Here is a 25,013-nt window from a genome sequence, read left to right on the forward strand (position 1 = left end):
ACAGTGTGAGCAAAGTTCGAACATGTCACACACAATTACTGTATGTTTATCCCACTAAAACCTACACACATGTGCAGCTAAACTACACAAAATAATTAAGTTTTTCTGGTTACAGCAATATCTTTTAAATGTGGTTGTTTTTATGGCTTCAGTTAAGAATAATCTAAGTTAAAATCTTAATTTAACATCTCACAACAATCAATCTCTTTCAGAAAGACACTTCATGGTGTCCATTGATTCTAGTTACCTGTTAAGAATGAGAAAATACCTCACAAATGGCAATATAACATTTAACAATTCAAAACACATTACAACATTTTAAAAAGCCAAACCATAGATTAAATGAAAGTAAAACTGTTCAAATGAAAATCACCAAATAATATTTTTTACAGGCAGATTTTTTTGTTGATGTTGGATCCTGTGTTTACAGTGTGTGTTCACAGGAGGCTTCAGAGGGAGGACAGCTCAAATAATGTTGGAATGGAGTAGGAAACGAGTAGATCAAACCATGTGTTGATGTATTTTGGTACCATTCCACTCATTCCACAAGCCCGCTCTACCCAATTAAGGTGACACCAACCCTCCTGTGTGTGTGTTGTGTGTGTGTGTGTGCAAGTATACGTGTGTTATGTTCTTGAGAAGTTCCTCTCAGCTCCTTCCTAAAACACATAAGAAGAGGGAGGTTAGCACACACATAAACACAGTATATCACAGTATACCACTGTGTACCAGTGTGGTAATGTTGTATACGTTTGGTCATTAATATGAGGACACTTAAGTGACTTACTCTGATGTTACAGAAGAGCAGAGGTCTCAAATCTGCGGGGCAGCTCTCCCAGAGTCTCAGAGCAGTGTCGAAGCTAAAACAGAAATAAACCCCAATGTTAGAAAAAAGAGCTGATAGAAAGATAATCATGAGTTCAGGTTCATTCACCAAGTTCCTAATGATGTTTCACAGTAAATACGCTTACTAGTAGCTTACATCAATTGACATCTAAGTTTGAACCAGCATCAGAATCTACAAGAAAAGAGACACAAACCACACACTAAAATAGATATCGTACAGCCCAACAGAATCAGTGATATTTTCAGAATAGAGAACAACATGAAGGTGGCACTTACTGCTGGCCGGACAAAAGCCTGAAAACACAGAGGTGAACGTGATGTTATTATTGACTCTGATAGCTTGGTTTGGTGAATACTTCAAGAGAACATCAGTTTGAGAGTATTCTGAATCCTGTATTTCTACTGCAGACATCACATACAATGTGACAACCTGACTTTATTACATGGATCAGATTAAATCAATCACAATTCTACCATCACTAACTACAATACTATTAACTGTAAACCAGGACTATGACTACTGCTTCTATAATCTACTAACTAAAACACTGCTGATAATATCTAAGATGACAGTGTAGTGTATCTACATATAAAGTAAAGAGGTCTTCCTCTCCTCACTCACCTTTCTTGTTTTTCTTCTTCCAAATGACGACCCTGCAACAACAGCAATGAGACAGGAGAGCTACCACCCTCCAATGATGGGGCCAATGGTGTTTCGGTCATTTGAACCTGTAATCATCAGAAACAGAGCATTCAATGATATTGTTATTTTACCCTTTTGTATGCAAACATCTTCAAGTCACAAAGTTGTCATGTCATAATTGATTTAACGTTTATTTCACACGTCTCAACCGACTACAGAGAAAAAAAAGCAAGGTTTGTAGTATTGTATTAAACAGTACAACAAACCTTTTCCAATGACTGGCACTGGGAAATAACGGGTAGATTCTCATATACAGGGGTTCCTCAACTGGCAGCCCACGGGGGATTTTTTATTTTGGGACATAAAAGACTTTAAAAACACCAGCAAATCAGCTCCAAGTGATTTCAATTTGGGAAATCTGTTCCAAAGTATTTCCATGTATAATAGAGACAAACACAGTAGGAACACCTTTCTAATATTGAGTTACACTCCCTTTTGCCCTCAGAACAGCCTCAACTCTAGTTGTCGAAAGCGTTCCACAGGGATGCTGGCCCATTTTGACTCTAATGCTTCCCACAATTGGACCATGCTGTGTTAGTGCAAAGGTTAAAATGTTGTGGAATTACTGGTCATGCTCTAGATTGGTTTATAAATTATCTATCAAATCGTACACAATGTTTAATGGCGGATGGTTGTAAATCATCCATAGAGTCCATAGAGGTGTGCTCAGGTGTTCCGCAAGGTTCTATTTTGGGCCCACTGTTGTTCATTTTGTATATTAACAACATTGGGGATCTTATTGAAACAGCGGATATTCATTTTTATGCAGATGATACTGTTCTTTATTCAAGTGGTAGTAGTTTATCTTTAGCTTTTGAAAATGCCCAAAGCATTTAACATCATACAACAGAATCTGTATGATTTAAAGCTGGTTCTAAATTCGGGTAAAGCAAAATGCATGGTATTTTCAAATGCCAGGCATGTTACAAATCATGTCATTGCTACATTGGCTGGACATACTATAGAGCAAGTTAAAGTGTACAAATATTTGGGTGTGTGGGTTGATGAAGCTGAGCTTCACTGTGCATGTAGAGAACTTAATAAGGAAGCTCAAGCTGAAAATAGGTTTTTATTACCGGCATAAGGCTTGTTTTTCTCTGGAGGCCAGGAAGGAGCTGGTACGATGTACATTACTGGCGGTTTTAGATTTTAGGGATGTCATATATATGCAGGCCTCAGCCAATACCCTGAGAGCACTTGATTCAGTGTATCATGCAGCCCTCAGGTTCATTACAAATCAGAAACGTCTAACACATCATTGTGATCTCTACAGCGCTGTTGGCTGGTCGTCATTGACCTTGCGTAGGCTTATACACTGATTTATAAGGCCATATTGGGTAAAATGCCATTTTATCTCTGTTCTTTTTTAGTCAGGTCAGTAAATAAATATCAATTACGGTCCCATTCTGATTTGCTTCTAACAGTACCAAAAATTAGAACAAGTCAGGATAGAAATAGTTTTAGTTACCAAGCGTCGTGGTCCTGGAATTCTCTCATGAACATTTTAAAATTTTAAAATCTAGTTTCGTTGGTGGAGTTTAAACACTTGATCGATTTATATGTCATAGAAGAGTGTAATTGTTTTTAGGCCAGCTGTTTTTAGTCAAGACATAAAGTGTTTTTGTTGTACTGTATGTGCGTTTATAGTTTTGTTTAATGTTGTGTTAGTGTATGTAAATTGTTTTGTCTGAAACATTGTTCCCCCTGCTGCTATTGGACCAGGTCTCTCGTGGAAAAGAGATGTTATCTCAATGAGTAAAACCTGTATAAATAAAGGTAAAATAAAATAAACAATTTAAAGAAATGTTGGCTGGATGTCTTTTGGGTGGTGGACCAATCTTGATACACACAGGAAACACAGAAACAATTTGTGTCTTAATAGTCTCAAGGCTTAAGAATCCTTCTTTAACCCGTCTCCTCCCATTCATCTACACTGATTGAAGAGTACTTAACACGTGACATCGATAAGGGATCATAGCTTTCACCTGGATTCACCTGGTCAGTCTATGTCATGGAAAGAGCAGGAGTTACGATGTTTTCTAAACAGTGTATGTGATCGTATACAAATGTAAGCCAGGTTTGAAATGATTGTGTTTTAGTCAAATATATGTTTGGGCTTCTTGTGGTCAATTTGCAGTCTAAAAATGATTTGTAATTATGTTCCGGCCCCCTGATCACCTGCTCAGGAAAAAATCTAGTTGATAATCCCTGTCATATACTGTACATTTGACTCGGACTGTGAACAGTTGCAGCCATTTGTGACAATTTATTTTGACATAAACATTGTTAGGCATGTAAGACAATAGMGGCCAGAGTAYTCAGTTTGAAAAYGGTCTTTATTTGGAGCAGTGTTGGGATCAGTTGAGAGAGAACACAGTGTGTCTGTGTGGGTGTGGAAACTGATCTGGGATCAGAACATGCCTTTCCTGTAGCGGTGGATCAGCTCTGAAACATCCTCCTTACACACCTTTATCCAGCCGTCCTCCTACATGTGGTACACTGGACAAACACACAGACACAGTTACAAATACATGCATTTGATTTAAAGGTATTGTTTACATTTTATTTTCCTATTGCTTCAACATGTCTACATTCTAATATGGACAAATCCTTAGGAGATAAGATAATAATTTAATATTTAGCTATAACCTCTTACATGGAATTCACACCTGGAATTTACACAACAAACACCTACAAGTGCATTCAGAAAGAATTCAGACCCCTTGACTTTTTCCACATTCTGCTACGTTACAGCCTTATTCTAAAAAAAAAAAGTTTTTTTAAAATCCTCATCAATCTGCACACAATACTGTCACGTATACTCCCTCTCCGGCCTCTAGGTCACCAGGCTGCTCATTATTATGCACACCATCGTACCAGCGCCTCAGACTCACCTGGACTTCATCACCTACCTGATTAATTTCCATATATACAGTGGGGCAAAAAAGTATTTAGTCAGCCACCAATTGTGCAAGTTCTCCCACTTAAAAAGATGAGAGAGGCCTGTAATTTTCATCATAGGTACACTTCAACTATGACAGCCAAAATGAGAAAATCCCGAAAATCACATTGTAGGATTTTTAATGAATTTATTTGCAAATTATGGTGGAAAATAAGTATTTGGTCACCTACAAACAAGCAAGATTTCTGTCTCTCACAGACCTGTAACTTCTTCTTTAAGAGGCTCCTCTGTCCTCCACTCGTTACCTGTATTAATGGCACCTGTTTGAACTTGTTATCAGTATAAAAGACACATGTCCACAACCTCAAACAGTCACGACTCCAAACTCCACTATGGCCAAGACAAAGAGCTGTCAAAAGACACCAGAAACAAATTGTAGACCTGCACCAGGCTGGTGGAAGACTGAATCTTGCAATGGTAAGCAGCTTGGTTTGAAGAAATCAACTGTGGGGAGCAATTATTAGGAATGGAAGACATACAAGACCACCTGATAATCTCCCTCGATCTGGGGCTCCACGCAAGATCTTCACCCCGTGGGGTCAAACATGGATCACAAGAACGGTGAGCAAAAGTCCCACAACACACGGGGGGACGCTAGTGAATGACCTGCAGAAGAGCTGGGACCAAGTAACAAAGCCTACCATCAGTAACAACTACGCCGCCAGGGACTCAAATCCTGCAGTGCCAGACGTGTGCCCCCTGCTTAAGCCAGTACATGTCCAGGGTCCGTTCTGAAGTTTGCTAGAGAGCATTTGGATGATCCAGAAAGAAGATTGGGAGAATGTCATATGGTCAGATGAAACCAAAATATAACTTTTTGGTAAAACTCAACTCGTCGTGTTTGGAGGACAAAGAATGCTGAGTTGCATCCAAAGAACACCATACCTACTGTGAAGCATCGGGGTGGAAACATCATGCTTTGGGGCTGTTTCTCTGCAAAGGGACCAGGACGACTGATCCGTGTAAAGGACAGAATGAATGGGCCATGTATCGTGACATTTTGAGTGAAAACCTCCTTCCATCAGCAAGGGGCATTGAAGATGAAACGTGGCTGGGTCTTTCAGGCATGACAATGATCCCAAACACACGCCCGGGCAAACGAATGAGTGGCTCGTTAAGAAGCATTTCAACGTCCTGGAGTGGCCTAGCCAGTCTCCCAGATCTCAACCCCATAGAAAATCTTTGGAGGAGTTGAAAGTCCCGTTGTTGCCCAGCAACAGCCCCAAAGACATCCACGGCTCCTAAGGGATATCTTGCATGGAGGAATGGGCCAAAATTACCAGCAACAGTGTGTGAAAACCTTGTTGAAGACTTTACAGAAAACGTTTGACCTCTGTCATTGCCAACAAAGGTATATAACAAGTATTTTAGATAAACTTTTGTATTGACCAAATACTTATTTTCCCACCATAATTTGCAAATAAATTCATTAAAAATCCTACAATGGTCGATTTTCTGGATTGTTTTTCTCCTCATTATGTCTGTCAATACCTTGAGTTGTGACCTATGATTAAATTACAGGCCTCTCTCATCTTTTTAGTGGGAGAACATGCACAATTGGTGGCTGACTAAAACTTTTTTGCCCCACTAACTGCCTTTGAAGTGAGGGATCTAACATTAAGTAGCCCTATTTTGAGATGTGAGGTATCACGATCTCTTTCAATAATGGCAGGAATGGAGGAGGTCTTATCCTAGTGAGATTGCTAAGGCGAACACCGCCATGTTTTAGTTTTGCCCAACCTAGGTCGAGGCACAGGACACAGTCTCAATGGGGATAGCTGAGCTGCTACAACTGACTGTGCTAGTGGCAGACTCCACTAAACTGTCAGGCTGACTAACAGCCTGCTGCCTGGCCTGCACCCTATTTCAATGTGGAAGCTAGGGGAGTTAGAGCCCTGTCTATGTTGGTAGATAAGATGAAGCACCCCTCCAGCTAGGATGGAGTCCGTCACTCCTCAGCAGGCCAGGCTTGGCCTGTTTGTGGGTGAGTCCCGAAAGAGGGCCATTATCTACAAATTCTATCTTTTGGGAGGGCAGAAAACAGTTTTCAACCAGGGGTGAGTTGTGAGATCTGCTGTAGAGCTCATCACTCCCCCTAACTGGAGGGGGCCAGAGACATTTACTCGATGCCGACACATCTTTCTAGCTGATTTACACGCTGAACATGTTGCGGCCTGTTGACCGCTGACTGTTTCATCCTAACATCGTTGGTGCCGACGTGGATGACAATATCTCTATACTCGCCAGTTTTAGCTTTAGCCAGCACCATCTTCAGATTAGCCTTAACGTCGGTAGCCCTGCCCCCTGGTAAACAGTGTATGATCGCTGGATGATTCGTTTTAAATCTAATACTGCGGGTAATGGAGTCGCCAATGACTAGGGTTTTCAATTTGTCAGAGCTAATGGTGGGAAGCTTCAGACCCCGTAACGGGAGGGGTAGAGACAAGAGAAGGCTCGGCCTCAGACTCCGACTCGCTGCTTAATGGGGAAAACCGGTTGAAAGTTTCTGTCGGCTGAATGAGCGACACCGGTTGAGCATTCCTACAGCATTTCCCTCCAGAAGCCATGAGAAAGTTGTCCGGCTGCGGGGACCGTGCGAGGGGATTTATACTAACGTTACGATCTGTACTTACTGGTGGCACAGACGCAGTTTCATCCTTTCCTACACTGAAATTACCCTTGCCTAACGATTGCGTCTGAAGCTGGGCTTGCAGCACAGCTATCCTCGCCGTAAGGCGATCGTTCTCCTGTATATTATGAGTACAGCGACTGCAATTAGAAGGCATCGTATTAATGTTACTACTTAGCTTCGGCTGTTGAAGGTGCTGACGAACCATGTCCAGATAAAGCGTCCGGAGTGAAAAAGTTGAATGAAAAAAAGTTGAGGGAAAAACTAAAAATATAAACGAAAAGTAAAAACCGTAAAGTTGTCAGGTAGCAAAGTAAGGTTGGCAACAAAACGCACAGCAACAGGTCTGCAAGTTCAAGAGGAAGTGACCGTGCAGAGTAGGGATAATTGTAAGGATCCTATTTCTCAGTTGCATTGAGCAACCATAATATATATGCGTAATTGCGCATTCTGAATACTATTTTACAATAGCATAGCCACGCGTAATCATATGGATAAACAATTGCTAATAGTCATTACGTTTTTACATAGTTTATCACAACAATATATAGTAAATTGACTGAAAACCTATCACACGCTTGTCCAATCGCAGAGCATAATTTGTTATGTCATCAGTAAATATGAAGATTTACCTGTAGAGGTTTCGCATGACCAAGGAGTCACTCACAAGGAGTCACGGGGAGAGTACTTAATGTTATGCTCTATTACATTTTAAATATCTAAATCCCCTGGAAAGTAATAGCAGGCACGGTGAACCATGGAAAAAATATAAAAACATATTTAAAAATGAAGATGCTGTGAGCTGAAACTGTGTTAAAAGGGAAAGCTAAAAGTGAGAAGGGAAAACTCAAAACACTTGTTCATGAAAAAGAATTAGACTTTTTATTCAATCAATCACTTTCCAATATTTCACCCACTGCATTTAGGCACAGCTATAGCCTAGGCCTACTATACCTGTTCAAAATGTATCACTGACTACAGTTCATTCAACTAAAATCTTTATGTCACAAGGTTTTTATGGCTTTGCATTGTAGTGTCACCTAGTAGTCAAGTCTTTACATTATTAAGTGTATTGTATTAGCTGATTTTATGTCTGAATATTCTGATAAGCCTCTGTGTGACTGTTTCTTTGTCGTTTGGGAGTGGTCAGGTTCAGGCCGTATCCATCCGCTGGACTATCTCCTGCACTACCTCCAGCTCCAGAGGGATTATTTTCTCTGTCAAAATAGACGTTGTACCTGGGCGATACTTGTATCTCCTCTGCCTGAGCGAAAGAAAGAGAAAAGAGAGAGACAATAACAAAAAGAGAGAGAAGATAAATGAATCACTGTTCTGTCAAAGAACAATAGTTTTTGAAAATATGCTGTCTAGACTAATACTAGCAGAAGTTGAGGATGGTGACATAATTTACCTCTTATCTTTGTACTCCGACTCCTGGTACGGCCTGATGTAGTCCACCCCCTGTTTAGTGATGACACAGATATCTATGTTGTTTCCTGAGCCCAGGTCACTCATGATGCCAGAGTGGATGGCATCCCTGACCAACTCCTTAGCCTCCTCTATCTAGTAGGACACAGGGAGTGGGAGTGAGGGGAGGTAGGTCTACAATACATACAGCTTAATGTAAACAAATCTGATGCCTTCTTTATGGGGAGTCCAATGACTTCACTCTTTAGACTTGAACTTTATTGATGCGAAGGCATATAAACTAAATGTATGACAACCCATAGCCTGCCTAAGGAAGTCTCTTACCTCCATATTAGGTTTGAACTTATCCTCCAGAATCCCCAGAGCGGCCAAGTCACCAGACCCTACACAAAACACAATTCAATGTCAAACACAAATAGGAATCAACTGAATGTAATTATGTAATTATTTGATTTATTGACTAAAATGGCCCAAACTATAAAAGTATATGGGTGTATGTTTATGCATACTTGACACAGTAGCAGTCCCTCACCCATTGCAAGGTATGGCACATTGTCTATGCTCCCATAGGGCCCCACTTTGTAGAGGTGATTACCAGTGCAGTCCACCCCTCCTAGGATTAGACTGGCCCCTATCTGACCCCGGTACCTATGAGAGACATTATAACCACATATTTTGAATCAAGTGAATTATCCCCATAGAATGTAGCTAGTGAAAATGCATTCATCCTCTGTCACCACACACACCTGAAAAGCATGTCCTGCAGAATATTTACTGCCATTACGACACGTGGGTTCCTGCCGCTGTCCATAGAAAAGATGGTGAGGTTGGAGGAGAGCAGGTCGGTGGTCTTCTCTGTATCCGCTGCAGTTCCTGCACCACAGCAGCTGACAGAGGGAAGAGGCAGGAGAGAGGACGGAAAATTGATCCAGCTATGAATATCTCAAATAGAAGTGACAGTTTGTGTTGTGGGAAAAGCCCCCAATTTTGTACTTATTATTCACTTGTTTCTTACAACCAATTGTGTTCCACAACTAAGCCACACCACACTACCCATTACAGGTGTAGGCCTACTCACTATATATTGGGGGAGATGTAGTGGATCTTGGCACACATCTTATCAGCCACCACTTCACCAGAGGTGGCCCGTGTGTCTGCTCCCAGTACCACTCCATTCTGCACAAATGAACAGCATACACATAAATATACTGAACAAAAATATAAACGCAACATGCAACAATTTAAAAGATTTTACTGAGTTACAGTTCATATAAGGAAATCAGTCAATTTAAATTAATTCATTAGGCCCTAATCTATAGATTTCACATGACTGGGAATACAGATTCGCATCTGTTGGTCACAGATACTTTAAAAACACTGTAGAGGCATGGATAAAAAAAAACAGTCAGTATCTGGTGTGACCATTTGCCGCATGCAGCATAGAGTTGATCAGGCTGTTAATTGTGGCCTGTGGAATGTTGTCCCACTCCTCTTCAATGGCTGTGCGAAGTTGCTGGATATTGGCGGGAACTGGAACACGCTGTCGTACATGTCGATCCAGAGCATCCCAAACATGCTCAATGGATGACATGTCTGGTGGGTATGCAGGCTATGGAAGAACTGGGACATTGTCAGCTTCCAGGAATTGTGTACAGATCATTGCGACATGGGGCCGTGCATTATCAGGATCGGGTCACGGTATCTCTGTGCATTTAAATTGCCATAAATAAAATGCAATTGTGTACATTGTCTGTAGCTTATGCCTGCCCAACACCATATCCCCACTGCCACCATGAGGCAGTCTGTTCACAACGTTGACATAAGCAAACCGTTTGCCCACATGCACGTGGTCTGTGGTTGTGAGGCCGGTTGGACGTACTGCAAAATTCTCTAAATGACGTTGGAGGCAGCTTATGGTAGAGAAATTAAACTTAAGACATCTGTGGTATTGTAACAAAACTGCACATTTTAGAGTGGCCTTCTATTGTCTCCAGCACAAGGTGCACCTGTGTAATGATCATGCTGTTTAATCATCTTCTTGATATGTCACACCTGTCAGGTGGATGGATTATATTTGCAAAGGAGAAATGCTCACTAACAGGGATGCAAACAAATTTGTGCACAACATTTGAGAGGAATAAGCTTTTTGCACATATGGACATTTCTGGGATCTTTTATTTCAGTTCAAGAAAACATGGAACCAACACTTTACATGTTGCATTTATATTTTGGTTCAGTGTAATTAGAATACACTTCACCCATTATTGCAGACACAATATGGATATTAATTCAAACAATTGAATAAAAATTTAAGCAGAATAAGCAGAATACATTAAATGAGACCATTATCCCATCGTCAATGTGAATCATTTTTACCTTACACAAAACTCCAGCTATGGTGGTCCCAGTCTTCATCGGTTTAGGTGCCTTGGTCTGTCCTCCCTGAAGCAGACCCTCCAGAGCAACATTTCTAAGTGATAAAGCCAAGATTAAGTTTATTTATCATACACACTGAAATACAATATCAGTACCAACAGCATCACTAGAACAGATAAATACAAAAATGCAATCAGCTGAAAAACACATATACTTTCATTTGAATGAAGGTAGCCTAATTAAAAATATATAGTTTTATTGACAAAAGTATAAATATTTAGACTTTCCGAGAGAGAATTACTTTCACTTTCGATATAGGCTTGATATAAGGGATAAATAATTGCGACGTTTCACTATTTACAAGAAATAACAACATTATTATTATGCTCAAAGATTCAAGGGAAATCATACCTGGAGACGTTCTCAAAATTAAATCCCGATGCGGGTGTTTCGATAACATTTGATAGCGCCATATCTGGAGACGGTTACTTTGGAATCGTGAGATTTTCACTTCCCATCGATTCTGTATTTCAAATCGCTTGAGGTCGCTATTTTCTTGATCTGATGTTTGTGACTGAGGGACGCAGTTTTATCTCTCATTTTTTTATCCGTGTTTTCCAATAATGGAAAAACGTTTTATGGACTCTCAAATCAAAGGAGTTAGTACAGGCGTAAGTAATTTGTTTTTCATATTTTGTACCCGATATTGTTACAACTTTTTTTCTAAATTGAAGCTGTGATAGACAATGCATTTTGCGACCAATTTACCTGAATTTGATGTGTGATTGATTTTAATTCTAACGTTAGACTGCCTTGATGTTAATTAATTAAAGCCTAGAGCTGAAATTCAGGGAAACGTTTAGACATTTAAGTTGATATTAATAATGAGGACTTTACTTCGTACATTTCCTACGAACAAAGTGCTGAATTTACTTTCGTTTCGAGTCATTCATGTGCAACTCAAGCTCAGGGTAGAAGACACTTTGCCACTGATTTAAAATCAATTTAGCCTCCCCAAATCCCAACCATATACATAAGGAGGAAACACTGACCTCAGATAATATATGGGGGCGGCAGGTAGCCTAGTGGTTAGAGCGTTGGACTAGTAACCGAAAGGTTGCAAGTTCGAATCCCCGAGCTGACAAGGTAAAATCTGTCGTTCTGCCCCTGAACAAGGCAGTTAACCCACTGTTCCTAGGCCGTCATTGAAAATAAGAATTTGTTCTTAACAGACTTGCCTGGTTAAATATATATATATTAAATTTGTAAGTCGCTCTGGATAAGAGCATCTGCTAAATGACTTAAATGTAAATATATAATAAAAAAGTAATAAATGCATTATAATACAAATATATTATATCACCAATATATTATATTGTTTGTTCTATCCCTATCTAAATGATGATACATGTATTGATAGGTTTTGATGCTCTGCATGTTATCTCCTACAGACCACCATCTTGGCGGTGACGTTCAATGGAGGGGTTATCATCGGCTCAGATTCCAGGGCGTCCATTGGAGGGTGAGTAGCTTCAACACCTGGAATCAAGTTAATCATATTGCCCCTCCTTTCCTCTAGACATGTCTTTATGATAGTTCTACTGTCAAATACAAGTCTGTGACACGCAGCATATGAAATATATCAGCCATATAGCAACACCCATATATGGCCGTCATTGTAAATAAGAATTTGTTTTTAACTGACTTGCATAGTTAAATAAAGGTACAATATATATATATTTATATATATAAATAACATATAGCAATATATACATTGGAATGTGTCACCAGGAGTCTATCTAATGTGTCTCTATCTCCACTTCCCCCACAGGTACTACGTGTCCTCCAAGACCATCAACAAGCTGATCCAGGTCCATGACAGGATATTCTGCTGCATCGCCGGCTCCCTGGCAGACGCTCAGGCCGTCACCAAGGCTGCCAAGTTCCAGATCTCCTTCCACAGGTATAGACCACCCTGTCCCTTTCCCTGTCTCTGTCCCTGGCCCTGGCTGGTTCAACATAGCTCATGATGGTTTATATCAAACTAATTAGGCTTGATTGATGTGTGATTGATTTGAATTATTATTACCAATAGGGAGACCTCCATTTTAGAGGTGGTCTTGGTAGTAATGTGGAGCCTACTGCCTCTTGAACTACAATAGACATAGAAACAAACTGTGGAATAATCCTGATGCTAAATGATGACAACCATGTATTTTCTGTGTCTGCTCTGTGTGGTAAGTATCCAGATGGAGTCCCCTCCTCTGGTGAAGGCAGCAGCATCCGTGTTGAAGGAGCTGTGCTACAACAACAAGGAGGAGCTGCAGGCCGGCTTCATCACTGCAGGCTGGGACAGGAAGAAAGGGCCACAGGTGAAGCCCTGGGGCATAACAACAGTCAAACAGACAAATAGAATGGAACACAATAGAATAGAACACACACCATTTCTGACTGTTATCTCACCCGTAGGTTTACACAGTGGCCCTGGGCGGTATGTTACTCAGTCAGCCATTCACCATCGGAGGATCAGGCAGCACATACATCTACGGTTACGCCGACGCCAAATACAAACCTGACATGAGCAAAGAGGAGTGCCTGCAGTTTGCTACAAATGGTAAAAGTTGATTTTCCCTTTAGGCTTCCTTGTTTTATCCGAATGGCACTGTTTTTATACAGGATAAAAGACGTCAGATATTGAATAATATATATATATATTTTTGGAGAACATCTTCCAGTGGAGTGGGACAGGAGAGTGATTGTAGGATGGGTTTGCTATGGCATTATTGGCACTGGAACACAACAGACCTGTTTCCTGAAAATGTGGAAAGATATGGTCTCATACCCATCTCTGCCTGCCGTCTGACCTATTTTCCTCTCTTTCCTCCCTCCCCCTTCTTTTTCTCCTGCTCACCCCACCTAGCTCTTGCCCTGGCTATGGGAAGAGACAATGTCAGCGGGGGTGTGGCACACCTGGTAGTGATCACGGAGGAGGGGGTGGAGCATATTGTCATCCCAGGAGACAAGCTGCCCAAGTTCCACGACGAGTAGTGACACTTTAATCAGCCAATCGAATGTGACACTCTGTGAGATTAATTTGGAACCTTCACCCAACCATTCACTGTTGTTCATACTGTACATGCCGAATTTGGTGTTCATAGGCCTAACTATTCACATCAGTTTTGGGACTGTGGTTAGAAATAAACACTAATGATTTCCAAGAGTCCAATGTGAGAATCTTCTCTGCTCCTGCCTATGTGTTTTCTAATCCACACTGTGTCCACTCTGTTTCTGTGCTTTATATATTTTTTTTATGACCTTTGTATGGAATTAATAAAATCTAAGTAAAAAATATCTACACTGCGTGTAAGTAAGTGTGTTTGATTAGAAATGTGTCAATCTGACAGTCCCCACTATAATTGATTAGGCTATTTCTGAGGGAATACGCCCCATTTACTTTGAGGCATCATTAGCAATAGATTAGTAAATATGTTCAAATCAAATTTTATTTCTCACATGCGCTGAATACATCAGGTGTAGTAGACCTTACAGTGAAATGCTTACTTACAAGCCTTTAACCAACAATGCAGTTTTAAGAAAAATAATAGTTAAGAAAATATTTACTAAATAAACATGTAAAAAATGTAGATAAAAGAGCAACAATACAATAGCAATAACGAGGCTATATACAGGGGGTGCCAGTTCCTGAGTCAATGTACAGGGCTACAGGTTAGTCGAGGTAATTGAGGTAATATGTACACGTAGGTAGGAGTAAAGTGAACCTGTTATAACTAATGCGTACTTAAACCCGTGTTTACATGACAGCATACAAATCATTACAATTAGTCAATATTGGTACAACTTAAAACTGTTATATGATGAGTGAGGCGCACAACCCAACATGATACCCCCAAGACATGCTAACCTCTCACCATTACAACAACGGGAGATGATCGTTTTATATTTATGCTTCTGTAACTTTCTCACTCATCATTATTCACGATTCTTTCAAGACTATCGGTAATCATGGTAGCATCCACATTTAATGTAGAAGTGTTTAGAAACATATTATATTCTTATTTACAATAAAAGTGACTCCAAAATGACACAATACATTATTTACCATTCATTTCTATTGGGCACAAAATAATCTGAAACGCATCCAAAACAAACACCAAATGCATCCAACAACTTTGTAGAGTCACAAGTGTGATGTAGTCATTGCGTGCTAGGAATATGGGACCACACTACTTAATTTTAGACTACTCTACTACACGTATAACTTAATCTGCCCCAATACTTCTGGTCCCCTAATATGGAGGGACTATGTACAAAGTGCTGTAATTTCTAAACGGTTCACCCGATATGGATGAAAATACCCTTAAATTAAAGCGGGAAGCCTACACTTTAACCTCATAGTCATAGTATCATTTCAAATCCAAAGTGTTGAAGTACAGAGCCAAAACAACAACAAAAATATTTTCTCTGACCCTGTACTTTTGGAGCTCTGTATGTTTCTTGTGAAATGATTTCAGCCTCTCACCGACAATCTAACTTTCACTTTCACTTTCTTCTGGAAAATGGTGGACCAGACAGAAAGGTATGACGGCTCCTTTCTCAAATATCTTTAGTAGTTGATTCTAAATACAACATTCTAGTTTAATAGCAATCGTTCGCGTATGTCCTAAATGAGGCGTCGTTTGGTTTTAAATTGCATGTTTTCTTTTTCTTTCCATTTCGCGTTGAGTCAATAGGCTTCTCACACACCGTGCWCACTGAACAGGTAWCAACGCGACCAGCCACTTACTATCTATCGTGCGCAAAAATAAAGTGCTTCAAGATGTTAGAAGAATCATCAGAGCCAGGGTGGCTATCTGAAGAAGTMAAAACYGGGGTGAGTATAATTTGATGACATGTATGGAGGTGGAAATGATATCAGCCTATAATGTTGGGGTGTTCATTCTGTTTTTGCTTATTTATTTGTATGAATGTATAAATAAAATATATTGCCTTTTCCAAATGTGAGTCAGTCTCAAAGTGAACTTAGCAGTGTTGAGTCATTCAATTGAGTCATTTAATTATGCCCTCAAGACAGGTTGGAAAGCGCTTCATCAAAATTGTGTCTGTTTTCCTTTCAGACCACCATCATTGCTATTGAGTTTGATGGAGGGGTGGTGCTGGGCTCTGACTCTCGAGTGTCTGCTGGGTAAGTAGCTGTTCCAAGTCTTTGAAAGCCAATCATTTACTATGAACATTCAAAAAGTGATAGTCCTCCCTCAACCCTCTGTTTTTCCTCCATCCATCCTCCCTCTTCTCTCCATCCCTCACAGGGAGACTGTGGTGAACCGGGTGATGAACAAGCTCTCTCTCCTCCATGACAAGATCTACTGCGCCCTGTCAGGCTCGGCTGCGGACGCCCAGACCATCGCTGAGATGGTYAACTACCAGCTGGATGTGCACAGGTATTACCCGTGTTACCCGCTGCATGGCTATTTATTGTGGTCGACAATAGCTCTAGTGCTATGTATAACACATTTGGTTGAGTTAAATGTATGGAAAAGGTTAATAGGCCTTCACTGTGCATTTTCTCATGTTCTCATGTTATTTTTTATTTTTATTTAACCTTTATTTATTTAACTAGGCAATGCGGGATTGCCTTCATACAGTAGATGCAGTTAAATAATTCTGCTATTGAGCTGTGGCTTATGTGACTTGTGACCTCTTTAACTCAGCATTGAGGTTGGAGAGGATCCTCAAGTTCGGTCAGCTGCCACTCTGGTGAAAAACATCTCGTACAAGTACAAAGAAGAGCTGTCAGCGCATCTCATTGTTGCCGGGTGGGACAAGAGAGGAGGGGGACAGGTCAGTCATTATATAGAAATGCCACATTTATAAACACTAGTGGTGCAGTGATCTAAGTCACTGCATCTCAGTGCAAGAGGTGTCAATGCAGTCCCTGGTTCAAATCCAGGCTGCATCACATCCGGCTGTGATTGGGAGTCCAGTAGGGCGGCGCACAATTGGCCCAACGTCGTCTGGGTTTGGCTGGGGTAGGCCGTCAATTGTAAATAAGAATTTGTTCTTAACTGACTTGCCTAGTTAAATAAAGGTTCAATTTAAAGAAATCTGTATTTATTTCTTTATTGTGTCTATTTCAGAAAATGTTCTTGTATCTGGAACATTTCAACTGATCCCTGAAGCTCAGAAGAGGTCATTTTGAATTCAATTGACAATTTTGTAATAGTTTAGAGTATACGCTCAAATGATATTTTAGTACAATTAGTACATAATCAAACTCACAGTTGCATCAAACTCACAGTTGTTCACTAACTTGCATAATATTTTTCCTACTTCAGAGTTTGCAAGGTTACTGTGCTCAAGCATTCCCCACTCATTGTCCCCTCCCAGGTGTATGTGACCCTGAATGGCTTGTTGTCCAGACAACCCTTTGCGGTCGGCGGCTCTGGAAGCTCCTACGTCTATGGGTTTGTTGATGCAGAGTACCGGAAGGCCATGAGCAAAGAGGACTGCCAACAGTTTGTTGTCAACAGTGAGTATACTTTAAATAAAAAAATTAAAGTATACTTTTAAAATACTCATATGTATTGATATACCTGTATGATCTAAACAGCATGAATTAGACGCTATTAAGATGTTGTGTCATTTGTCAATAATATACTCTCCCTCTTTCTTCATATCTCCTCTCGTTTAGCACTTTCATTGGCTATGAGTCGAGATGGTTCCAGCGGAGGTGTGGCCTACCTTGTCACTATCGATGAAAAGGGTGCAGAGGATAAATGCATTCTGGGCAATGAGTTGCCTACTTTTTATGATCAGTGAAAACTGGGTTGTGAAAACAGTAACACTCAAGTTGTTGTTATAAAGTTGTTATAAAACAGTGAATGAACATATGAATGAACATATGGCCACCTTACAAACAAACAGTACTATTCAATCTACACAGGAAATAGAATGTTTGGATAGGGGTATGAATCATGCTGGCACAATGTTAAATATTCTCATCCCCACATCACTACACATACAATTTCAAAATTATTCATAATAGTTACGCCCTCTGTTGAAGACACTGATTTTATTTTGGGTACCCGGGGACGTCATGCTGGACTGTGTCTTTGGGTGATTCACAAGTCAATAAACCATCTCTCAATTAAACTTTCTTTGGATATTTCTCCGTATGTTTTTTTCAACCCCAAAACAACTATTCAAGAAGTGTTCTGCCATCATCAAAAGTTATGGTAATTTTTGTTATTACCCGTATATAAGCCATGCACTGGTAAGGCCATGGAAATATTTGTAGCAAATTGTATTCAGTTTAGGTGATCATGAGTCATCAGTTACCAAGTGGATATGAAGCCAGAAGGTTTTATTTATCAACTCATTGTTGACTTTTGTGTTCATTAAAATTGGACATTTAGGGTCTAGTCTATGACAGACCTACATTAGCCTACTTAGGTTCTCCTAGTTAGTGATCAAGATCAAATAATAGACAATATATCAGCCATATCTACGGTGTTAATCAGGTCACAGACATGGCCAAGTATATCTGTGGACTGTGGGAACTGTTACCTCACCTGAACACCAAATTGCGCCAAAGTGGGGAGCGCTCAAGAGACCACATGTATACACTCTTAGAAAAAAGGGTTCCAAATGGGTTCTACGGTTGTTCCCATAGGATAACCAGGTATAACCTTTTTTGGTCCCAGGAAGTACTCTTTTGGGTTCCATGTAGAACCCTCTGTGGAAAGGAATCTACATGGAACCCAAAATGGTTTTACCTGGAACCAAAAAAGGTTCTTAGAAGGGTTCTCCTATGGGGAGAGCCCTTTTAGATTCAAGATCACACTTTTTTAAAGAGTGCAGGATAAAGCTAAGTGTGCGAGCATTATTGTCTGGATTTTATTATGGCACAGAATACAAGCTAAATGGAAAAGTGCATAATATTGTGGAATAGAATTCCCCCTCTGGTTAGGGCTTATCGGAAATTGAAACTGAAACTAAAACGTAGCCTCTGAAAACAACTGAAAAAGTTATTTCAGTGGAAAGGATCTTCGCGAATTCGGGGACTTGCCATCTCTCACCTTTTAATTCATAAGTTATTGATTAAAACAAATTTTAGACTATAAAAATGATGTTTAGAACGTGCGCGTTCGCTATGGCTGTAGGTCTATGCATTGACATAACCACATTTTGCGCACCGGGTTTTGGCGAATCTATTTCCAAAACTGGACCAATAACATTTGATACTTTCGGAAATGTGGTGCGTCTCTGGGTTGTAGCGGGGATTCGATTAGTTCTACTACTCGGTTTATCACTACTCACACTAGGATCGATAAAACCCGCATACAAGCGCTGGTTAGCGGTGCACTGTTTCCTTGCCCCGGTCTATGAGACTGGGCGACTGATGCTGTATGGAGGTTCACCGGAGAGCGCGTATGGATCGTTGGGGGGTCCAAGTTTGTGGCTATTGTGTACTGTGGCAGCAGCTGCAGCAGCCTTATTTTGGGAGACAACTTTCCCTGACAGCAATGGAGAAAGTAACGGGAAAGAGAAGACGCAAAAGGCACGAGTGCTGTTCATGAGAGTCCTCCACTTCTACAGACCTGACACCCTCCTTTTGGTTGGGGCATTTATATTCCTGTCACTGGCAGTCCTTTGTAAGTATTTCATTGTTGTTTTGACAAAATTACTGAGTATCATATTGTAATGAAAAAGGCCTCGAACCCTCGACCTTCTAGCCCGAAGTCCAGCGCGCTATCGACTGTGCCGCAAAAGCATGTTCGAGCGGTACAATCGATATCCGCGCTTATAAACCCAGGGTCGTTGTAATATGATGATGATGGTGAGTATGATGAAGATGGTGATTATGAAGATTATAATGATGGTGGTGGTGGTGTGTGTTTTCAGGTGAGATGTTCATCCCATTCTACACTGGAAAGGTGATTGACATCTTGGGTACCCAGTACAAGTGGAATAACTTTCTCACAGCTATCATCCTCATGGGGCTTTACTCTTTGGGAAGGTAAGTTGATACAACAGAGAGCTTCTGTTTTTCACCACTACGGTCTTTATCAATTTTGCACATTGCATATTGTAGTATGTATAATGTATGTATGTAAAGGTTATTGAATACACTGATTTCGCTGCTGCAAGTTCAACATTATTTAAACACTGCTGTAGCTTATGGTGTATGTTTGTTTCAGCTCTTTCAGTGCAGGCTGTCGAGGAGGCCTCTTCATGTGTGCCATCAACAGCTTCACCTCTCGAATGAAAGTAGAACTGTTTGGGGCCCTGGTGAAGCAGGACATTGGCTTCTTTGAGACCATCAAGACAGGTAGAGACACGTGTATGATTATCCCAAACAGTAACTAATGATCAGTATGCAATCTGTTGTCTTGCTTGAATGTGTGGCACCCTTGTTGGTTCATGAAATTACTGTAATTGAAATGCACTTTCTATGTAACTTATTTTGTCGTCCAATGGACTGTACTCTTATGCGTGGCTGAACGTCTCTTGAAGACCCCACTTGTTTGTTCTTCTATGTGCCTTGGTTATTCAACGAAGTTGTAACTTTCACCTCTGAATTCTCGTAGGTGACATCACATCCAGGCTGTCCACAGACACAACTCTGATGGCTCGGGCGGTGGCCCTAAATGTCAATGTCCTACTGAGAACCCTCATTAAGACCGTGGGTATGCTGTCGCTCATGATGAGCCTGTCCTGGAAGCTCACTCTGCTCATGATGATGGAGACGCCCATCACTGGCCTGTTGCAAAGTGTCCATGACAACTATTACCTGGTATGGTACACTGTATCTGTAACCTAAAAGGGTTATTTGGCTGTCGCCATAGGATAACCATTTGAAGAACCATTTTTAGTTCCTTTTAGAACCCCTTTGGTTCCAGGTAGAACCTTTTCTACGGAGGTTCTACCTGGATCCCAAAAGGGTTCTACCTGGAACTGAAAAGGGTTTTACCTTGAACCAAAAAGGGTTATTCTATGGGGACAGCAGAAGAACCCTTTAGGAATCCTTTTTTCTAAGAGTTGTTTGTGTCCAGATCAGAAGGTCCTGAAATGATATATTGGTCCCTGCAATGATTTGCTGAAATGATCTAATGCAGAAGGCCCTGACATTTTTGGTGTGAATATACAGTACATGAGAAGGTGACTGCTAAATGTACTGGGTAACCGTATAAAATAGAGTCTAGTAAATGTTATTGTGGATTGACTGTTCCTCAGAGGCTCTCTAAGGAGGTTCAGGACTCTATAGCCAGGGCGAACGAGGCAGCGGGGGAAACAGTTGGCGGAATCCGGACCGTCCGAAGCTTCAAAACTGAGCAGCATGAGGCTGGTCGCTATAACGACAGGTTGATGGACACCCACAATCTCAAGACCAGGCGTGACACCGTCAGGGCAGTCTACCTGCTCCTGAGAAGAGTGAGTATGCAGGGATCACTCCCTGTCCCCTTATGCTCAGAAGCAAGAATAATCAAGATCAAGAATAAGGCAAACTGCCGGTCAACAGTTCTTGTGATCTTCAGTGCACGTACTGTGTATTTGTGTGTTACAGCTAACAGCGCTGGTAATGCAAGTGGCCATGCTGTACTATGGCAGACTGTTTATTCAGCGAGGTCAGATGAGCACTGGCAACCTGGTCTCTTTCATCCTCTACCAGTCTGACCTGGCAGACAATATCAGGGTACACTAATGCTACTTTATCTATGTGTCTCAGCCCCAGCGAGGCAAATGTCTTATCAACAACCGTTAACGTTCCATCGACCATTTAGAGGTGAAGAAATATTACAAGTTTAATGGCAATGCATTTATTACTAAGTACATCATGTAAAAGTTGCTATAGAGATGAGAAATATCAATGTTAGGGAATACAAAACACATATTTTTAATAGTGTAGAAACTGTTAGTCCAAAGACCAACATGTATTGAGTTACGATGACACAATTATGTACAATAAATCTTCCCTCTGCCCTCTCAGACTTTGATTTACATTTTCGGCGACATGCTGAATTCAGTGGGGGCAGCTGGTAAGGTGTTTGAGTACCTGGACAGAGAGCCCCAGGTCAGCACCAAGGGGACCCTCCAACCAGAGGCCTTGACTGGACACGTCCACTTCAACAACCTCTCCTTCTCCTACCCCAACCGCCAGGAACGTAAAGTACTGCAGGTAAAGCTCACCTGGGAGGAGGGTAAAACACAAGGCAATCCTAACGGGCAGTTTCATCATCACCACATTTTTGCCTTTCCTTGTGCCATTGCTGAGGTAGTGTGTCATTGGCTCTCTGCTTGTGTTAGGGCTTCTCTCTGGAGTTGAGGCCGGGTCAGCTGACTGCTCTGGTGGGGCCGTCAGGAGGGGGGAAGAGCACCTGTGTCAGTCTGCTGGAGAGGTTCTACCAGCCTCAGCAGGGAGAGATCCTATTGGACGGACTGCCACTGCAGAGCTACCAGCACCACTACCTACACAGGAAGGTAATATAGACAGCAACCAGCACCACGAGCAACACACCTGAACAGCAAAGTCATAAGACTATACCTACACAGATATAGCCACTTTTACATCTCTAGAGAAAGCATAGGAGTCAACATAACTAACTTTACCGTGCCTTTATGGCTACCAACTTTACAAGTATTTTCGCAGGAGATGAAACACTGCATTTGTTTTGATTGGCTGATTTGTGATTGGTTTTGCCCTACCAGGTGGCCATGGTGGGCCAGGAACCTGTTCTGTTCTCTGGGTCCATCAAGGACAACATTGCCTACGGTCTGGCAGACTGCTCTCTGGAGAGGGTACAGGAAGCTGCTCGCAGAGCCAATGCCCACAGCTTCATCAGCCAACTGGAGAAAGGTTACGACACAGGTACACTGGCCCATGATCAATGACAAATAGGAATATTACATACAGTACCAGTCAAAAGTTTGGACACACATACTCAATCAAGGGTTTTTCTTTATTTTACTATTTTCTACATTGTAGAATAATAGTGAAGACATCAAAACTATGAAATAACACATATGGAATCACGTAGTAACCAAAAAAGTGTTAAACAAATCAAAATATATTTCAGATTTTAGATTCTTCAAAGTAGCCACCCTTTGCCTTGATGACAGCTTTGCACACTCTTGGCATTCTCTCAACCAGCTTCACCTGGAATGCTTTTCCAGCCGTCTTAAAGGAGTTCCTACATATTCTGAGTAGTTGTTGGCTGCTTTTCCTTCACTCTGCGGTCCAACTCATCCCAAACCATCTCAATTGGGTTGAGGTCGGGTGATTGTGGAGGCCAGGTCACCTGATGCAGCACTCCATCACTCTCCTTCTTGGTCAAATAGACCTTACACAGCCAGGAGGTGTGTTGGGTAATTGTGCTGTTGAAAAACAAATGATAGTCCCACTAAGCGCAAACCAGATGGGACGGCGTATTGCTGCAGAATGCTGTGGTAGCCATGTTGGTTATGTGCCTTGAATTCTATATAAATCACTGACAGTGTCACCAGTCAAGCACCCCCACACCATCACACCTCCTCCTCCATGCTTCACAGTAGGAACCACACATGCGGAGATCATCCGTTCACCTACTCTGCGTCTCACAAAGACACAGCGGTTGGAACCAAAAATAAATTTTTTTAACTCATCAGACCAAAGGACAGATTTCCACCGGTCTAATGTCCATTGCTCGTGTTTCTTGTCCCAAGCAAGTCTCTTCTTCTTATTGGTGTCCTTTAGTAGTGGTTTCTTTGCAGCAATGCAACCATGAAGACCTGGTTCACGCAGTCTCCTCTGAACAGTTGATGTTGAGATGTGTCTGTTACTTGAACTATGTGAAGCATTTATTTGAGCTGCAATCTGAGGTGCAACTAATGAACTTATCCTCTGCAGCAGAGGTAACTCTGGGTCTCCCTTTCCTGTGGCGATTATTTCATAGTTTTGATGTCGTCACTATTATTCTACAATGTAGAAAATAGTAAAAAATAAAGAAAAACTCAAATGAGTAGGTGTGTCCAAACTTTTGACTGGTACTGTATATCACTGCTGGATGACCACAAGGAGAGACTCGATAAATGTATTGTCTGTCTGTCCATCTACTAGATGTAGGAGAGCGGGGAGGTCAGCTGTCCGGCGGTGAGAAGCAGCGTATCGCCATCGCCAGAGCTCTGATCAGAGAGCCACAGGTCCTCATCCTGGACGAGGTCACTAGTGCACTGGACACGGAGAGCGAACACATGGTACGACATCCCTCCTCACATGAACCATATAGCTTTAGCCTTCCATCTTTCATACTCTCAATATGGTTAGTGCTATTGGTTTCATATACATACTACGTAGATATAGCTAGCATTTACATTCTCAATAGGGTTAGCGCTAGCTAGCAGTTTCACTCAGTTCCCTCTATCTCAGGTCCAGGAGGCCCTGGCTAGCTGCCCCTCCCAGACCCTGCTGGTGATTGCTCACAGGCTGAAGACCATTGAGAGGGCAGATCAGATCATTCTGATTGACCAGGGGACTGTCCAGGAGCAGGGCACTCACCAGGAGTTGATGGACAGGAAGGGGAGCTACTACAAACTAAGAGAGAGACTGTTCACGGAAGCCGACGCGCCACATTGACCAAAACAATGCTACTGTTTGAACTGTAAATAGTGATGATGTCATTTACTGACTCTCACTCTGACCAATACTCACTACCTTCTAATATACTGTAAATTGCAATTCGATGTAAATATTGGATATCGTTATAGATTGTCTTTTTCATAAAAGATGGGCACTTCTGTTGGTGATATTTTTAGTTGTTTTGATTTCATTTTATTGTCTCGTTCTTCCCTTCACTGTATTTGATTTTGTAAAAAAAAGAAAAGGAAATGTTTGATGAATAAATAGAGGGGCAGTAAGTGACCCTCGTTATAAAACCATGATGTTCTGGAGCAAAGGTCTATTATATTCAAATCAAATCAAATGTATTTATATAGCCCTTCTTACATCAGCTGATATCTCAAAGTGCTGTACAGAAACCCAGCCTAAAACCCCAAACAGCAAGCAATGCAGATGT

General features: G+C 41.2%; 4 protein-coding genes across 6 annotated transcripts; 3 read left to right on the forward strand and 1 right to left on the reverse strand.

Annotated features, from left to right (window-relative positions):
• Positions 1-8,013: 8,013 nt before the first annotated feature.
• LOC112075850 (proteasome subunit beta type-7-like) lies at positions 8,014-11,487 on the reverse strand. Its single transcript, XM_024142779.2, has 8 exons — positions 11,356-11,487; positions 10,945-11,038; positions 9,647-9,744; positions 9,315-9,455; positions 9,101-9,216; positions 8,893-8,951; positions 8,552-8,703; positions 8,014-8,404 (listed from the first exon to the last, which is right to left on the reverse strand). The coding sequence occupies exons 1-8, from the start codon at positions 11,415-11,417 to the stop codon at positions 8,293-8,295; spliced, it is 834 nt and encodes a 277-aa protein (XP_023998547.1). The 5' UTR covers positions 11,418-11,487; the 3' UTR covers positions 8,014-8,292.
• Positions 11,485-14,295, forward strand: LOC112075851 (proteasome subunit beta type-6-B like protein). The gene is made up of 6 exons (XM_024142780.2): positions 11,485-11,615; positions 12,396-12,466; positions 12,776-12,907; positions 13,187-13,316; positions 13,414-13,558; positions 13,865-14,295. The coding sequence occupies exons 1-6, from the start codon at positions 11,568-11,570 to the stop codon at positions 13,990-13,992; spliced, it is 654 nt and encodes a 217-aa protein (XP_023998548.1). The 5' UTR covers positions 11,485-11,567; the 3' UTR covers positions 13,993-14,295.
• Positions 14,296-15,190: 895 nt separating this feature from the next.
• Positions 15,191-18,119, forward strand: LOC111955445 (proteasome subunit beta type-9). Of its 3 annotated transcripts, none has more exons than XM_070441093.1 (7): positions 15,191-15,541; positions 15,689-15,835; positions 16,080-16,147; positions 16,272-16,403; positions 16,674-16,803; positions 17,350-17,491; positions 17,654-18,119. In XM_070441093.1, exons 1-7 carry the CDS (start codon positions 15,467-15,469, stop codon positions 17,779-17,781), a joined length of 822 nt encoding a protein of 273 aa, XP_070297194.1. In that variant the 5' UTR covers positions 15,191-15,466; the 3' UTR covers positions 17,782-18,119. The 3 variants fall into 3 exon arrangements, with proteins under 3 accessions (XP_070297194.1, XP_070297195.1, XP_023831448.2); XM_070441094.1 differs by having other exon boundaries at positions 15,467-15,541; positions 15,696-15,835; XM_023975680.3 differs by lacking the exon at positions 15,191-15,541 and having other exon boundaries at positions 15,608-15,835.
• An 850-nt stretch (positions 18,120-18,969) lies between these two features.
• LOC112075849 (antigen peptide transporter 2) lies at positions 18,970-24,745 on the forward strand. Its single transcript, XM_024142778.2, has 11 exons — positions 18,970-19,616; positions 19,867-19,981; positions 20,163-20,293; positions 20,553-20,758; positions 21,199-21,396; positions 21,530-21,658; positions 21,953-22,141; positions 22,270-22,443; positions 22,672-22,831; positions 24,059-24,195; positions 24,368-24,745. Exons 1-11 carry the CDS (start codon positions 19,088-19,090, stop codon positions 24,572-24,574), a joined length of 2,175 nt encoding a protein of 724 aa, XP_023998546.1. The 5' UTR covers positions 18,970-19,087; the 3' UTR covers positions 24,575-24,745.
• The last annotated feature ends 268 nt before the right edge of the window (positions 24,746-25,013 follow it).

Source organism: Salvelinus sp. IW2-2015, unplaced genomic scaffold (assembly GCF_002910315.2).
Source record: "Salvelinus sp. IW2-2015 unplaced genomic scaffold, ASM291031v2 Un_scaffold3438, whole genome shotgun sequence".
NCBI classification, from domain to species: Eukaryota; Metazoa; Chordata; class Actinopteri; order Salmoniformes; family Salmonidae; genus Salvelinus; species Salvelinus sp. IW2-2015.

Bases quoted from the DNA above. Each gene is read 5' to 3' on its own strand.
- LOC112075850 (XM_024142779.2), bottom strand. From the start codon at position 11,417: ATGGCGCTATCAAATGTTATCGAAACACCCGCATCGGGATTTAATTTT. The intron at 9,456-9,646 runs GTGAGTAGGCCT...TCCCTCTGTCAG, and splicing joins TACATCTCCCCCAATATATA to CTGCTGTGGTGCAGGAACTG. The intron at 8,704-8,892 runs GTAAGAGACTTC...GTGTCCTACTAG, and splicing joins AGTTCAAACCTAATATGGAG to ATAGAGGAGGCTAAGGAGTT.
- LOC112075851 (XM_024142780.2), top strand. From the start codon at position 11,568: ATGGAAAAACGTTTTATGGACTCTCAAATCAAAGGAGTTAGTACAGGC. The intron at 11,616-12,395 runs GTAAGTAATTTG...TATCTCCTACAG, and splicing joins TCAAAGGAGTTAGTACAGGC to ACCACCATCTTGGCGGTGAC. The intron at 13,559-13,864 runs GTAAAAGTTGAT...CACCCCACCTAG, and splicing joins CCTGCAGTTTGCTACAAATG to CTCTTGCCCTGGCTATGGGA.
- LOC112075849 (XM_024142778.2), top strand. From the start codon at position 19,088: ATGATGTTTAGAACGTGCGCGTTCGCTATGGCTGTAGGTCTATGCATT. The intron at 19,982-20,162 runs GTAAGTTGATAC...TGTTTGTTTCAG, and splicing joins GGGCTTTACTCTTTGGGAAG to CTCTTTCAGTGCAGGCTGTC. The intron at 22,444-22,671 runs GTAATATAGACA...TTGCCCTACCAG, and splicing joins ACCACTACCTACACAGGAAG to GTGGCCATGGTGGGCCAGGA.